General features: G+C 47.2%; 1 protein-coding gene across 1 annotated transcript in view; it reads left to right on the forward strand.

Moving 5' to 3' along the window:
* pkhd1l1.1 (PKHD1 like 1, tandem duplicate 1) overlaps positions 1-17,289 on the forward strand; it is a 402,260-nt gene that overhangs the window by 113,084 nt on the left and 271,887 nt on the right. The window contains exons 27-31 of the mRNA XM_070881087.1: positions 57-176; positions 1,960-2,071; positions 4,673-4,786; positions 6,345-6,509; positions 12,283-12,404. Coding sequence (XP_070737188.1) covers positions 57-176; positions 1,960-2,071; positions 4,673-4,786; positions 6,345-6,509; positions 12,283-12,404 — 633 coding nt within the window. The remainder of the gene's footprint in view (positions 1-56; positions 177-1,959; positions 2,072-4,672; positions 4,787-6,344; positions 6,510-12,282; positions 12,405-17,289) is intronic.

Consider the following 17,289-nt stretch of genomic DNA (forward strand, 5'->3'; position numbering starts at 1 on the left):
TTGTGGAATTGAAAAATGTTTAGTGTTAAAAGGTATGTTGATTCTGTGTTGATCAGATTAATGATACGAATGTCAGTGGAGTCAATGCGAGGATAACTGTTTACAACCAGAAACATGGAGGGCTGTTTAGTCATCTGACTGGAGACTTGTTTCGCACACCACACGCACATCCCCAGGTATGTACATATGGGCTCTGTCTTGATCCTGTCTGCCACTCGCACATACTTGCACAAAGAGGAACAGGAGGAGGGCATTCAGCCCTTCCAGTCTGTTTCACCGTTCAATTAGATCATGGCTGATCAGTACCTCAACTCCATTTAGCCACCTTTTCTCCATATCCCTCAAAACCGTTTCCCAACAAAAATCTACGATCTCAATCTTGAAAGCTCCAATTGACCCCCAGCATCCACAAACTTTTGAGAGAGAGAGTTCCAGATTTCTACTTCCCTATATGTAAAGAAGTGCTTACTGACATCAACTCTGAACGGCCTTGTTCTAATTTTAAGGTTATGTCCCGTTGTTCTGGACTCCCTCACTAGAGGAAATAGTTTCTCTCCTTTATCATTTTAAATTCACAAATTAGATCACCACACATTTACATGCATTTACACACACATTTATACATGTATTTCCACACATTTAACATACACATTTACACACACTTTACACTTTACACTTTGACACTGACCAAGAGCGGAAACCCTGGCTGATTGTTTTCCTTTCCTAGTCCAAGAACAATAAGGCCAATTTAATATCCCAATTTTTTGCAGGAAATATGGAGTACAAAGCACAGCAAAAGGTCAGCATTAGAAGTGCAGTTTTAAGTCCTGATAATGGGGGTGATTTTAACTTCCCCACCCCAGGGAAGGTGGAGGCAGGGGGTTCCGGGGGTGGATTTACCCACTCTTTCGCGTCTCAATCTGGCCGACTGCAATTTTACATAAGAACATAAAAAATAGGAGCAGGAGTAGGCCATTTGTCCCCTCGAGTCTGCTCCGCCATTCAATAAGATCATGCCTGATCTGATCATGGACTCAGCTCCACTTCCCTGCCCGTTCCTCATAACCCTTTACTCCCTTAATCGCTCAAAAGTCTGTCTGCCTCCGCCTTAAATATATTTAATGACCCAGTCTTCACAGCTCTCTGGGGAAGAGAATTCCATAGATTTATAACCCTCTGAAAGAAGAAATTCTTCCTCATCTCAGTTTTAAATGGGCAGTCCCTTATTCTGAAACTATGCCCCCTAGTTCTAGATTCCCCTATGAGTGGAAACATCTTCTCTGCATCTACCTTGTTGAGCCCCCTCATTGTCTTATATGTTTCAATAAGATCACCTCTCATTCATCTGAACTCCAATGAGTACAGGCCCAATCTGCTCAACCTATCTTCATAAGTCAAACCTTTCATCCCAGGAATCAACCCTTGTGAACCTTCTCTGAACTGCCTCCAATGCAAGTATATCCCTCCGTAAATAAGGAGACCAAAACTGTACGCAGTACTCCAGGTGTGGTCTCACCAATACCCTGTCCAGTTGGAGCAGGACTTCTCTGCTTTTATACTCCATCCCCCTTGAAATAAATTTTAACTCATAGGCAACAAGGACCCTCATCCCAAGCTAGCAGAGTCCTCTTTAAATGTGCAGATCGGGTTCCACTTATGTCATTGGGCCTGATGTCGTTTTTTGCCCGAGCGGAGGAGCAGTGGCAGATTTCTTTGAGCTCCCTCTGGAAGTCCACAGCACGATCTATTTCGAGATCCCTTTATCTCAGCCAGGACAAGATTGGCTTCTGCTTTTACTTTTCCAACTTCAGCATCAACCCTATGATGTATTTTTATATTAGCTCCATAAGTGTGAGTGCATGTAGGGCTTCACACCATGAATGTTAAGAATAGATCTGTAATGAACAGGCTCCATGCAAGCTGAGCTCTAACAATGTGAGCCCTTTTTCTTCCCCACAGGTGGAGGTTTTAATCAATGGTATCCCCAGCAACTGTTCCGGTAATTGTGGCTATAAGTGGAATTTTGACAAAACCCCAGTCATTTCAGGCATCAGCCCAACAATGGGTAAGTGCTGGAAAGCCATGTTATCCATTTAAATCTAATGAATCTCTGAAGGTGTGAGCTGCCTCAAATTATTCACAGCAGATGTCTAAAAAAAGGTTTAAAAATATGAGAATGATAATTATTGCTAATATCGTTCCACGAACATAGGAACAGGAGGAGGCCACTCAGCCCCTCAAGCCTGTTCTGCCATTCAATTAGATCATGGCTGATCTGTTCCTTAACTCCAGTAACGCATCTTGGTTAGAAATTGCTTCTTTACAGCTATTTCTGGTCACTTTAATAATCAAGTTCGAGTGCAAACCAATATGATGGATAATTGTGTTTAATCTGAGTTTAAGACGGAATATAACACATTCGTTATACAGTAAAAACATACGACCGTAACAATAGTTGGAATTGATCCGATCGGACAGGCGGTTGACACACGTGAGCAAATCTGTTCTTCCTATCGTCTAGGGCTTCCTTCTCTCTCTCTCTCTCTCTCTTTCTTCTGTCTGTGAGTACAAGCTTCCAGGAGGTCACTTTTAACCTATTTTTAGGGGTGGGCCTGAACCTGAATATTGACAAGACCTTTTGACCTATAGAGGTTTCCCTAAAAATTTATTTTCCAATAAGACTTCTAGTTCTTTGTCTCATTTCTTGTTTCAAGAACCCGCCCTAAAGATGGCTTATAATTTTGGTCACATGTCATCGTTTATACCTTATCCAAGTCGCTTTTCTTTCATCTCTCTCTGTTTATACTAATCCAGGGTTTCTTTCTGTGGAAAACATTTCATCTATCTTGTCCCTATTCCCTCAATACAAAACCTAGTCCTTTGAACTATGAGGCCCAAACCAGAGCTTTGTCACCTCAACCAGTCTTTACGACATAGCAAATTGCCTGTGTTTACACTAATTGCTACAAACATCCTTCGATTCTAAGCCTTTCCATCCAGATTGTCTTAAGATACATAAATAAACTGAAGCTTTACTTGAAAACCACAGATAATTAGCATTTCTCTATCATTCTAAGCAGACACCTCGTCTCCAGTTCAGAGCAAGGATTTAAAACACAGCATTACGTATCAGTCTTATACATTCGTAGCAGTCTTATACATTTTTAGGCATCCTTAGTTTCTAACAACCCTTAATACCCTTACCCAACAACAATCCCAGTATTGACATCTTCAGTTGACCCCCAGCCTCAACAGCTTTTTGGGGGGAGAGTTTTCCAGATTTCCGCTCCCCTATATGTGAAGAAGTGCTTCCTGCCATCACCCCTGAATGGTCCTGCTCTAATTTTAAGGTTACACCCCCTTGTTCTGAACTCCCCCCACCAGAGGAAATAATTTTTCTCTGCATATTCTATCGAATCCATTGATCATCTTAAACATCTCGATTAGATCACCCCTTAATCTTCAATATCAAGGGAATACAAGCCTAGTCTATGCAATCTGTCACAATAATTTACGCCTCAGAAGCCAATATATCCTTCCTGAGATGCGGTGCCCTGAATTGAACGCAGTGTTCCAGATGGGTCTAACCAGAGCTTTATATTACTGCAGCATAACTTCCCTTTGTATTGCAGCCCCCTCAAGTTAAAGGCCAATATTCCATTAGCATTTTTAATTATATTTTGTACTTGTTCTCTTTCTAAATGATCAATAAAGTTGAAAGCTGTTGATCTGTGAGGATATCCTCCTCCAGTGAGTCCTGCTGTCGTACGGGGCTGTGACAAGTCGCTGAGTGAGGACAACCAGTGGGCAGTGAATTAGATGGGGCCGAGTGAATGTCTAGACCACTGGCTTGAGGGGGATTTCTCTCGATCGTCCCCCTGGTGAGACACTCAACACAGGCAGAGTTAGTGCCAATCGGGAGACAGGCCGGGGAAAGGTCTGGCATATAACTGCCAGTATGGGTGGATCTTTTGCGCTCTTTTAAATCCTCCCCCGGGTCAGCCTGAGTGACCACCCGAGACAGTCGGCCGGCCGCTATAGAAGGGAAATCGGGATCCAACGATATATGTGGAGCCCCGTCCCCAAAGCTGAGATACAGTTTCTGAAGAACTCATTAACATTCTGAAAGCAGGCAAGAAGTCTTGGTGGGTATAAACATATGTGGTGAGAAAGGAAGAAGAAAATTGATTAAAATAAAATTTTCATGCACGTTTTACAACTAAAGCATGTACATTGTAAATTTTAATTTCAGTTCTTCTAAAAAAAAATTGCAGTCTTAAAACAAATGAGAGGTATCTCGTAGACATTTTAGGACTGAACTGGACGGAGCGTGAGAGCTCCCTCGGGCTCCACAGAACCACCAGCCTGGGCCACGGTACTCCTGGTTTCCCGCCCCCACCTCACACAGACCTATCTTCGTCCGATCCAGAGCCGATGGGCTATCTCGGGGCAAGGTGGGGGGGGGGGGCGGCGCTCGTTTTCCGCCTGCCGTCCGAATGCTAATGGGGTGTGACCCTCAAACAGGACTGGGCCTCCTCGTCAGGTGGCCAGCTGACTCACTTCACCGGCCGTCCGTCCCCCCAAAAGTCTGCCTGGGCGAGAGAGTCTATTCCCTTGACAGAGCGCAGTGACTGGTCACTCACTGAAAACCAACCGTCCTTTACTCTTCCAGGTTCCAGTGGGACTGTTCTGACCATATCGGGCTCCAGGTTTGCCAACAGTTCAAAAACTGACACCACCTGGGTTTCGGTCGGAAACGCCAGGTGTCCAATCACAGGATTAACCGGTGAGCAAATGTTTAAAGCAAATAAAGAATACTGAATAGCGTCAGTAAGAGGGAGAAATAGTGCATTCTTATCACAGGGACCACCTTTACTGCATGTACAATTGCTGGAAGCGCTTATGATGTCCTTCCTTTGAGAGTGAGACTACCTGTGCAAGACTTCCTCTCCCTTACCCTAGACATCATTGGTGCAGTACGAACTCCCAGCAGACCGATCAAAGATCGAGGGAAATGCCTCACGCTGTATTTGTTTAGAACCATTGAAGTTTGCAGCACAGGAGGCCACTCGGTTCATTTTTCAGTGTCGCTCTTTGCTGGAGCAATCCAGAACTAATCCCACTGACGCTTTCCCCAAACCCCAAATCTTTCTTTGCTTCAAATATTTATCCAATTTTCCCTTAAACGATGTAATGGTCGCTGTCTCAACCATTCCCTGTGGCAAATCATCCCATGCTCCAACAAGCCTCTGTGTAAAGACATTTCTCCTAACCTCTCTCTATGCTTTATACCTACCTCCTAGATCCAGGGACCCTACCTAACCCACCCACGAGGCCTTTAACCACCATCCCAGGCCGTCACACCCTCCCTCACCAGGCCTCCCACCCCTTCCCCCAGCCCCAACGATGATGCTGAAACCAGCCACACTCCTCCGGAGTCCGGCCCTGATCCTCCAGCCACCCATGCGATCCCCGAACCCCCCCAACCCCCCTCCCCAAATTCGCAACCCCCACCCCAATCCCCGACACCACCCCTGCGATCCCTGACACCCCCCTGATCCACGACCTCCCACTCCCTGCGATCCCCAACCCCCTGACGATACTCCAAACCCCCGACCGAATCCCGATTTCTTCCCCAGAGCGAATCCTCCCTCCCGCCCGCAGCCAGCTAGCCTCTCAATCTGGCCGTCTGCAGTCGGAAATACGAGGCCTGCCATTAAAGTGGGAAACCCGGCCTCCTGAGTTTTCTGCCCGCCCCGGAGGCCCTCGCCACCCCCCCCCCCCTCCCCCACCCCCCAACCTGTCTACCTGGAGAAAATTCCAGCCAAGGGCTTTGGTCTTCCCGATATTTAGTTGGAGGAAATTTCTGCTCATCCAGTACTGGATGCCGGAGAAACAGTGTGACAAATCAGAGACAGTCGAGTGTTCACAGATAAAATGTGGCACCGAACAACATAAGGAGATATTAAGACAGGTGACCAAAAGCTTGGTTAAAAAGATAGGCTCTAAGGAGTGTCTTAAAGGAGGAAAGAGGGGCGGAGAGGTTTAGAATGGGAATTCCAGAGCTCATGGCCTAGACTGCTGAAGGCACGGTCGCCAATAGTGGAGTGATGAAAATCAGGGGTGCACAAGAGGCCAGAATTGGAAGAACGCAGAGATCTCGGAGGGTTGTGGGGCTGGAGAAGGTTACAGACATAGATATTTATCTCATCACACATACAAAGACAGTGCTGTGTAATCTCTATATTACATGACTTTGGAGGATTATATAAAAGGAAATGTGTACCCTTTTCTATTGCTGGTTGGTTTTAATAATCTGCATTCTTTGTTTATTTTGTTTTCAGATACTGAAATGACCTGTATGATTGGGATTGCCAGTAATACATCATCTCCTCTCACTGTTTACATTGCTGACCTTGGCCTCGCAAAACACTCCGGCAACCAGACATTCACTTTCACATATCAGCTGGAGGTTACAAGCATATCTCCTTCCATGGGCAGTACTGAAGGTGGTGATTGTAGAACATTAAAACATTAATGTGTCCTCTCTCAGCTCCCCCCCGCCCCACTTAAAAAATCTACATTTAAAATGGGCATTCGCTTATATCAGCCAAAAAGCAATAAGTATTTGCATTCATGACAATTTAAATGCTCTGTTTATTTCGGACAGAAACAGCTGTGTTCACTCATGGTCTCATGACTCAACCCAACTCGGGAGCTGCAAAACAACATTACAGACGGCTCAAGGCTCAGGTCCAAAAAAAAACTTGGGACCTAAAGAACAGGTGGTGGATGGAGAAAGCACAGGAGATACAACAACTGACCGACAGCCACGATATGCGAGGATTCTTCACTGCAGTCAAGGCCACCTACGGTCCAAACTCCCAAGGCCCCACCCCACTCCTGGCCAAGAACGGGGAAACACTCATCAAGGACACTGAGGCTGTCAGGGCCCGCTGGAAGGAGCACTTTGAAGATCTCCTCAATCGAGCCTCTGCCTTTGACTCGAGTGTTTTCGACTCCATCCCGCAGCATGCGACCCGCCATCAACTCATTGAAACTCCAATGTTGCACGAGGTAGGCAAAGCCATAAAACAGCTTAAGAATAACAAGGCTACGGGTACGGATGGAATCCCTGCTGAGGCGCTAAAGTATGGCAGAGAGGCTGTTGGCGCGGATACATGACCTCATCTCTCTCATCTGGAGGGAGGAGAGCACGCCAGGAGCTCTGAGAGATGCAGTGATTGTGACCATTTTTAAAAAAGGGGACAAGTCCGACTACGGTAACTACAGGGGAATCTCCCTGCTATCAGCCACTGGGAAAGTTGTCGCTCGAGTTCTCCTCAACCGTCTTCTCCCTGTGGCCGAAGAGCTCCTTCCGGAATCACAATGTGGATTTCGTCCCCTACGGGGCACAACAGACATGATCTTTGCAGCGCGACAGTTGCAGGAAAAATGCAGGGAGCAGCGCCAGCCCTTATACATGACCTTTTTCGATCTTACAAAGACCTTTGACACTGTCAACCGTGAGGGTCCATGAAGCGTCCTCCTCCGTTTCGGATGCCCCCAAAAGTTTGTCAACATACTTTGCCTGCTTCACGATGACATGCAGGCCGTGATCCTTACCAACGGATCCATTACAGACCCAATCCATGTCTGGACCGGGTCAAACAGGGCTGCGTCATCATTCCAACCCTCTTCTCAATCTTCCTCACCGCCATGCTCCATCTCACAGTCAACAAGCTCCCTGCTGGAGTGGAACTAAACTACAGAACCAGTGGAAAGCTGTTTAATCTATGCCGCCTCCAGGCCAGGTCCAAGATCACCCCAACCTCTGTCTTTGAGCTGCAGTATGCGGACGACGCCTGCGTCTGTGTACATTCAGAGGCTGGACTCCAGGATATAGTCAATGTAGTCACTGAGGCATATGAAAGCATGGGCCTTACGCTTAACATCTGTAAGACATAGGTTCTCCACCAGCCTGTCATCGCCCTCCAATCATCAAGATCCACGGCGTGGCCCTGGACAACGTGGACCATTTCCCATATCTCGGGAGCCTCTTATCAAAAAAGGCTGACATTGATGCGGAGATTCAGCATCGCCTCCAGTACGCCAGTGCAGCCTTCGGCCGTCTGAGGAAGAGAGTGTTTGAAGACCAGGCCCTCAAATCTACCACCAAGCTCATGGTCTACAGGACTGTAGTAATACCCACCCTCCTGTATGGATCTGAGGCATGGACGATGTATAGAAGGCACCTCAAGTCGCTGGAGATATATCACTAACGATGTCTCCGCAAGATCCTGCAAATCCTCTGGGAGGACAGGCGCACCAACATCAGTGTCCTCGACCAGGCTAACATCCCCAGTATTGAATCACTGACCACACTCGATCAGCTTCGCTGGGCAGGCCACATAGTCCGCATGCCAGATACGAGACTCCCTAAGCAAATGCTTTATGCGGAGCTCCTTCATGGTAAACGAGCCAAAGGAGGACAGCGGAAATGTTATAAGGACACCCTCAAAGCCTCCCTGGTAAAGTGCAACATCACCACTGAAACCTGGGAGACCCTGGCCAAAGACCGCCCGAGGTGGAGAAAGCACACATTGCTCAAAGCTCAAGGCATCGAAAGCGACTGAGTTACTGCAGCGGCTACAAAACAGTACTGGGTAGTCTTGCAAAGACTCTGCAAAAGCTTGCATGAAACTACTGCCCATATTAAGGGTTGATCAATTGGATATTCTTGCATTAAATCTTCTACAGGAAACACTTAATTGATCATTTATCATCCAGAACAGGTCTTGGTCAGTTAATGTTATTTCATCTGATTTTCTGGAAGTGGTAAAATAATTTACAATACTTTTTTCCCCAAATGTTTAGGGTAATATCGTGTCGGGCCATCAATGCTATTCATGCTTTGAATTTAATTTAATTAACACTGCCCTGTTATGCTGGCCATCACGCATAGTGGGCAAATCAAGTTCAAACTAACAGGCCCCTATACAAAAGTAAAATACTGCGGATGCTGAAATCTGAAATAAAAACAGAAATCACAGCGGGTCAGGCAGCATCTGTGGAGAGAAAAACAGAGTTAACATTTCAGGTCAATGACTCTTCGTCAGAACTCCTATACACATGTTTTAGGATTTGTTTACACTGCAACTGTAGAGTCGATGTGACTCTCAATCAGCTCCGATGGACGGGCCACATTGTCCGCATGCCCGATACTACACTCTGAAGCAAGCACTCTATTCTGAGCTCTGCCACGGCAAGCGAGTCCCAGGAGGGCAGAGAAAACGCTTCAAGGACACCCTCAAAGCCTCCTAGGGAATCCCTAGCCCAAGACCGTTCAAAGTGGAGGAGAAGCATCCAAGAAGGCGACGGACACTTCGAGTCTCTTCATCGGTAACACGCGGAAGCCAAATACAAACAGTGGAAGGAGTGTACGACAACCCAAGCACCCCTTCAACCATCACCTGCTCCACCTGTGACAGAGACTGTAGATCCTGCATTGGACTCATTAGTCACCTGAGAACTCATATTAGTGTGGAAGCAAGTCATCCTCGACTCCGGCCTGAGAAGAAAAAGGTGTGAAGCTGCATCGCTTCACGTCAATATTGCTGTTATAGCCGAATTGCGCCCTGAGTCAGCAGTCAGGGACCGACCTGAAACCAGACTGGAATGGATGAGGGAATCCCACTCGCGCTGTGCTTTTGGATTCAGTTTGGGCATTTCCAGCCAGATTATACCACGCAGGTTTAGTATCTGAGTGAAACCACTTCAGCATCGCATTAAACCTGTCGGCGAATACACCTGTGGGGGTAGGTTTTCACTACGAGCAGTGGCTATAAACTGGCAGTAGTGGATTGGCCACCCATTATATGAGCTACAATATTTCCTGGGTTGTAGCACGGACAGCTGATCCTCTACCGTGCGTTTACAGCCACTGCCGAAAGTGGGAATCTACCCCTTAGTGTTTATATGCCCAAAGTAAGGGGGTAAAATTTTCCAATCATGAAAAAGGAAAAGAAAGAAAGACAACCTCAGGATGTCCCAAAGCGCTTTACAGCCAATGAAGTACTTTTGGAATTTTGTCACTGTTGTAATGTAGGAAACTCAACATGCTCACACTATGGGCTGGATTTTACCAGCCTTGGCGGGTCCGGGGCAGGCGACGTCCTTGGTGAGTCCCGACCCCGCAGTTATGTTGATCTGGGCCTCTGACATGATTTTACGATGATGGGGCTTGTTAAGCCTGCCCTGTGAGGTTCCTGGCCAATTAAAATGAAGCAGGTCTGATGACAGCATCTGATGACACGTCATCAGCTGGTTTCCTTAAAGGGACCATGCCCACATACATTTTGGCAGTTGTGCTCTCAGTGTTCTACAACATTGAGGTGCTGCAAACACTGATGAGCAATACACAAAGGTGCATGGCTGCAACCCAGGCTCTTGCATAACTCTCTCCAGATGCTTATAGAGGAAGTCAAAGCATGCAGGGAGGTTCTCTTCCCATGGGCGGAAGACACCTCCCCAGCACACCAACACAGCTTGGTTGCACGTTGTACAGGAGAGCACAAGCAGGGATGTCGTCAGGAGGACCTGGCTGCAGTGGTGCAAACCTTTCAATGATTTCAGTGGATCACGAAATATTACTGCAAAGCCACACTCAACCTCATCCTGTTACATCTCCATCTCACTAGCCACTCCTCACACTCGCCATCATCCTCGTCCAATCATACCAACTAACAACACACAAAGGTAGGCACTTGGGTGTTTTCGCCAATGCTGATGTAAAGTTTCTGCTAATGTGTTGTCAAACATTGAAATCTATATTTTCAACATTTTACTTTCTTGGAAAGATCTGTGTGCACCTTTGGAAGTGGCTTAGTGAGTTGCAGTGAATGGTGAGACATAAGGGTATCCCCAATGATGATGAGTGTGAAAGGAATGGCTTGGGCATTGTAGGGGTGTATTATGGTCATTGGTGTGGGGTGGTGCCAACCTGGTGCATCATGTGGCAGCCAAGGTGGCCATGGTGAAGCCATCGCTAGCCTCCCGGGCAGCAATGTGGTCTGGTGCTGATGCCCTATGTCCTGTGTAGCATCAGGTGATTGCGGAGAAGGTTGTTGTTGTTGGTGATGCTGATGTGCCTGGGGATGTTGGTGTTGGGGCTGATCATGGTGAGATTATGAGGACCAAGGTGTGATTTTTTCAAAGGCACCGATGCTGATGGAATCGATGGCAGCTGAGGTTGAGATGACAGAAGCGATCTGTCTGTGGTGAGAGGTTGCTCCAAAGAGGTGACACTGAATAGAGAATTCGCTGCAAACATTTCAAACCTCCATAAAGCTGAAAAATGTATTCCAAATTCTGAAGGCTCAAACTTCTTGGATTGGAAATTGAACAGCTGTGAAATGGTCATTTTTATACCACTTTCGTAGCTGTCAACTAGTCAAACCAACCTAGAGTTGTTGAGAACTCGACACACTTACCTGACGTGATACCCGAGGGACATGAATCTTGGAAAAAACTTGGAAATATCCTTTGGACCTGGTAAATAGCTTTAAACAGCTTCTTAATTCGCACAGTTGCCTCACATGTCGCTTAGTGCCGGGTCTACAAACCACTTCGAAAATTCACGAGGAGGTGGGTTCAGAGCAGGCTTCCATCCCCGCTGTCAATCACGGCCATTTTGACAGCGGGGCCACCTCCAAACTCACACTCGCAGGGCTGATAAGATTGCAGCCTATGTTCCTCTGTGTGGTATTTTTACACCGGCATGAGCCCAGTAATTTGGAATGGATGAACAGGTGCATAAAATATAGCACACTGAGCAAGAGTATTACTTCCCCAAAAAGCTGTGGATATTGGGGCACAATTGGATACATAATCTTAAAATTAGAGCAAGGCCATTTAGGAGTGAAATCAGGAATCACTTCTTCACATATAGAGTAGTGGAAATCTGGAACCCTCTCCCCCAAAAGTCTGTGGATGTTGAGGCTCAATTGGACCTTTGAAGATTGAGATGGATAGATTTCTGTTGTGCAAGGGTATCAAGGAGTATGGAGCAAAGGCAGGTAGATGGAGTTAAAATACAGATCAGCCATGATCTAATTGAATGGTGCAAGAGGTTCGAGGGGCTGAATGGCCTATTGCTGTGCCTAACATCACTTTATTTGTACATGACCTCCACCAATTGACAATTATACCCCATTTAACTTTACGTCTTTTGGCCTTTAATTTAAAGTCCTACTTATTTACCTTGTATTTATATTGGTTCAGGAGGCACCATTCTGACAATATCTGGCTACAGCTTCACGCACAATTCAACGGTTTTAATTGGAGAGAAGACCTGCCTCCTTCTTAAAGAAAGTCCTGTCAAGATGAAATGTAGCACGCCAGCGGTGAGTAGGTTTTGGAGAATCTAGTCTCGCGGTGTCTAGTCTAGGGCTGTCTAGTCTCGCCGTGTCTAGTCTCGGGGTGTCTAGACTTGGGGTGTCTAGACTCGGGGTTTCTAGACTCGGGATGTCTAGACTCGGGGTGTCTAACCTCGGGGTGTCTAGGCTCGGGGTGCCTGGACTCGGGGTGTCTAATCTCAGGGTGTCTTGTCTCGGGGTGTCTAGACTCGGGGTGTCTAGTCTTGGGGTGCCTAGACTCGGGGTGTATAATCTCGGGGTGTCTAGCCTCGGGGTGTCTAGTTTTGGGGTGTCCAGTCTCGAGGTGTCTAGACTCGGAGTGTCTAGTCTTGGGGTGTGTAGACTCGGGGTGTCCAGTCTCGGGGTGTCTAGACTCGGGGTGTCTAGTCTCGGGGTGCCTAGACTCGGGGTGTCTAGACTCGGGGTGTCTAGACTCGGGGTGTCTAGTCTTGGGGTGTCTAGACTCGGATTGTATAATCTCGGGGTGTCCAGTCTCTGGGTGTCTAGACTCGGGGTGTCTAGACTCGGGGTGTCTAGTCTCGGGGTGCCTAGACTTGGGGTGTCTAGACTCGGGGTGTATAATCTCGGGGTGTCCAGTCTCTGGGTGTCTAGACTTGGGATGCCTAGACTCGGGGTGTATAATCTCGGGGCGTCCAGTCTCTGGGTGTCTAGCCTCGGGGTGCCTAGACTCGGGGTGTATAATCTCGGGGTGTCCAGTCTCTGGGTGCCTAGACTCGGGGTGTCTAGACTCGGGGTGTCTAGTCTCGGGTGTCTAGACTTGGGGTGTCTAGTCTCAGGGAGTCTGGTCTTGGGGTGTCTAGTTTCGGGGTTTCTAGTCTCGGGTGTCTAGACTCGGGATGTCTAGTTTAGTGGTGTCTAGTCTCGGGGTGTCTAGTCTTGGGGTGTCCAGACTCGGAATGCCTAGACTTGGGGTGTCTTGTCTCGTAGTGCCCAGATTCAGGGTGTCTAGTGTCGGGGTATCTAGACTCGGGATGTCTGGTCTCGGGGTGTCTGGTCTCGGGGTGTCTAGTTTCGGGGTGTCTCGTCTCGGGTGTCTAGACTCGGGATGTCTAGTCTCGGGGTGCCTAGACTTGGGGTGTCTAGTCTTGGGGTGTCTAGATGGGGTGCCTAGACTCGGGGTGTCTAGACTCGGGGTGCCTAGACTCGGGGTGTATAATCTCGGGGTGTCTAGTCTCAGGGTGTCTGGTCTCGGGGTGTCTAGTTTCGGGGTTTCTAGTCTCGTGGTGTCTAGACTCGGGGTGTCTAGTCGTGGGGTGCCTAGACTCGGCGTGTCAAGTCTCGGGGTGTCTAGACTTGGGTTGTCTAGTTTTGGGGTGTCTGGTCTAGGGTTGTCTGGTCTAGGGGTGTCTAGTTTCAGGGTGTCTAGTCTCGGTGTGTCTCGACTCGGGGTGCCTAGTCTCAGTGTGTCTAGACTCGGGGTGTCTAGTTTTGGGGTGTCTGGTCTAGGGGTGTCTGGTCTAGGGGTGTCTAGTTTCAGGGTGTCTAGTCTCGGGGTGTCTAGTTTCAGGGTGTATAGTCTCGGTGTGTCTAGACTCGGGGTGTCTAGACTCGGGGTGTCTTGTCTCGGGGTGTCTAGTCTCGGGGTGTCTTGTCTCGGGGTGTCTAGTCTCGGGGTGTCTAGACTCGGGGTGCCTAGACTCGGGGTGTCTAGTCTCGGGGTGTCTAGCCTCGAGGTGTCTAGACTCGGGATGTCTGGTCTTGAGATGTCTAGGCTCGGGGTGTCTAGACTCAGGGTGTCTAGTCTCGCAGTGTCTAGACTTGGGGTGTCTAGACTCAGGGTGTCTCGTCTCGGGGTGTCTGGTCTCAGGGTGTCTGATCTCGGGTTGTCTGGGCTCTGGGTGCCTAGACTTGGGGTGTCTAGACTCGGGTTGTCTACTTTTGGAGTGGTCGAAATTCAACCTCCCAATAAATGCTGTTACCGCTGGAAAGCGGAAGCCACGCGGCGGTGTTGAATGGCTGCCGATTTTTTGTCTCGGGGTGTCTAGACTTGGTTTGTCTCATCTCGGGGTGTCTGGTCTAGGGGTAGCTGGCCTCAGGGTGTCTAGTTTCAGGGTGTCTAGTCTCGAGGTGTCTAGTCTCGGGTGTCTAATCTCGGGATGTCTAGTTTCGGGATGTCTAGTCTCGTGGTGTCTAGACTCGGGGTGCCTAGACTCGGGGTGCCTAGACCCGGGGTGTATAGTCTTGGGGTGTCTAGTCTCGGGGTGTCTAGTCTTGGGGTGTCTAGACTCAAGGTGCCTAGACTCGGGGTGTCTTTGTCGAAAGGCCGCCGCTCACAAAATTCTCCTCGGTAGTTTTCCCCACTTCCACCTCGCAGCAGCCGCAACTTCCGATCTCCCGACCCGCAAGCAAATTTCACCTGAAAAAATCCGGTGGTCGCCGCGTGATGACCCCAGCAGATTTTTCTGTCGGTGCACTGTGTTTGTAGTTTGTGTAAAATGGCGGTGCGACCACCATCAAAGGGGATGGCGCAATGCCGTGGTCCGAGAATTATGCCCCTGGGGTCGGCTGGGCCACCAACAGGCAGCCTGGCACCTCCTCTTGAGTGCCAGGCTGCTGACCTGGCCGAAACCCTCCCTCGTGGCCTAATGGATCTAAAGATCCTATGGCACTATTATGAAAACGAGCAGGGGTGTTATCCCCAGTGTCCTGGTCAATATTTATCCCTCAATCAACATAACAAAAAAAACTGTTTATCTAAGAACATAAGAAATAGGAACAGGAGTAGGCCATTTGGCCCCTCGAGCCTGCTCCGCCATTCAATAAGATCATGGCTGATCTGATCATGGACCCTGCACCACTTCACTGCCTGCTCCCCATAACCCTTTACTCCCTAATCGCTCAAAAATCTGTCTATCTCCGCCTTAAAATATATTCAATGACCCAGCCTCCACAGCTCTCTGGGACAGAGAATTTCACAGATTTACAACCTTCTTAGAGAAGAAATTTCTCCTCATCTCAGTTTTAAATGGGTGGCCCCTTATTCTAAGACTATGTCCCCTAGCTTAGTTTCTCCTATGAGTGGAACTATCCTCTCTGCATCCACCTTGTCGAGCCCTCTCATTATCTTATAAGTTTCAATAAGATCACCTCTCATTCTTCTGAACTCCAATATGTATCGGCTCAACCTATCCTCATAAGTCAATCCCTTCCTCTCCGGAATCAACCTAGTGAATCTTCTCTGAACAGCCTCCAATGCAAGTATATCCTTCCTTAAATACGGAGACCAAAACTGCACGCAGTACTCCAGGTGTGGCCTCAGCAATACCCTGTACAGTTGTAGCAGGACTGCTTTTATACTCTATCCCCCTTACAATAAAGACCAACATTCCATTTGCCTCCCTGATCACTTGCTGTACCTGCATACTAAATTTTTGTGTTTCATGCACAAGGACCCTCAGGTCTCTCTGTTCTGCAGCACTTTGCAATTTTTCTCCGTTTAAATTATAATTTCTGCCAATGTGGATAACCTCACATTTTCCCACATTATACTCCATCTGCCAAATTTTTGTCCACTCACTTAGCCTGTCTATATCCCTTTGCAGATTTTTTGTGTCCTCCTCACAATTTGCTTTCCCGCCCATCTTTGTATCATCAGCAAACTTGGCTACATCACACTCGGTCCCTTCATCCAAGTCATTAATATCTGGTTATTATCACATTGCTGTTTGTGGGAATTTGCTGTGCGCAAATTGGCTGTTGCGTTTCCCACATTACAACAGTGACTACACTTCAAAAGTACTTAATTGGCTGTAAAGCACTTTGAGACATCCGGTAGTCGTGAAAGGCGCTATATAAATGTAAGTGTTTCTTTCTTTTCTTTCTGTCTCTTTCTTTCTCCTCTCCTATTTTGCTGCACAAAGAAAAGTTAAGCTCTGAAATTATTAGCTGGAAGAAGCTCTGTCATATTCGTTTGATTCCACCTGACCACTGGATATCTGTATTGAGTTATCGGGAAACCTCCATGCTTTCCACTTTTTGGAGCCCATGTGCTCCCTCTGCCAGTTTAATTGAACCAATGAGGGGTAATTTTAGAAATTCACATTCTGACTGAGAGCAAATATTGGGAATTTGGGTGCATGAACCCCACAATTCAATACCCAACGAACCTTACGGTTTGCTGATGCCAGAATCTACATTCTGACATACAATATAGAAGTCTTGAAATTAGCTGGTGTGTATATTAACTTCTGGCTATTTATCTCCTTCATATTGAATCGTGGCTATCTTCATGGAAAAATTAACTGATTTATTTCATTTTAAAGGGATTCGCATCTCCTTTCAGGTGGAGGATTGTGGAATTTCATACAAATGTTTGGACATTGATAGTCACCGAGTGTAATTTCAGGACTATAGTGTCTCAGGATTTTTTTTTGCTTGTTAAATACAGAGCTCCATCATAACAGAATGATTTGATTATGTGGATAATTCACTTTGTGAAGACCAGTTTCTGCTTTCATCCATCAGCCCATGCTCACTGCTCAACAGAAAGTGGCTGGAAATGGATCCGGAAATGTCATAATTATGTCAATGGAGAATGGACTTTGGCAGAGAAAAGGAGAGCTCTGAGGGGAGATAATTCTGTTATAAATCATGAAACAGGGTCTCAAGCTATCCGCTGGCCATTAACTTTACTTCAACACATAAACCATAAAACATGTAGCATGCTTCGAATAGACAATATTTATAATGAATAAATCAAAGAATCTGCTTGAGGCAGACAACTCTTTTATAAAGCTGTTTGAATTAAGAATTAGAACATAGGTTGAGTGATGCATGGAGTACTGGCTGTGAATTAGAAGCCAGTGCTAATCCTGGGGTCACTTTCACTGGCAAAGCCTGCACATTATAGTTT

This window comes from Pristiophorus japonicus, chromosome 1 (assembly GCF_044704955.1).
Source record: "Pristiophorus japonicus isolate sPriJap1 chromosome 1, sPriJap1.hap1, whole genome shotgun sequence".
NCBI classification, from domain to species: domain Eukaryota; kingdom Metazoa; phylum Chordata; class Chondrichthyes; family Pristiophoridae; genus Pristiophorus; species Pristiophorus japonicus.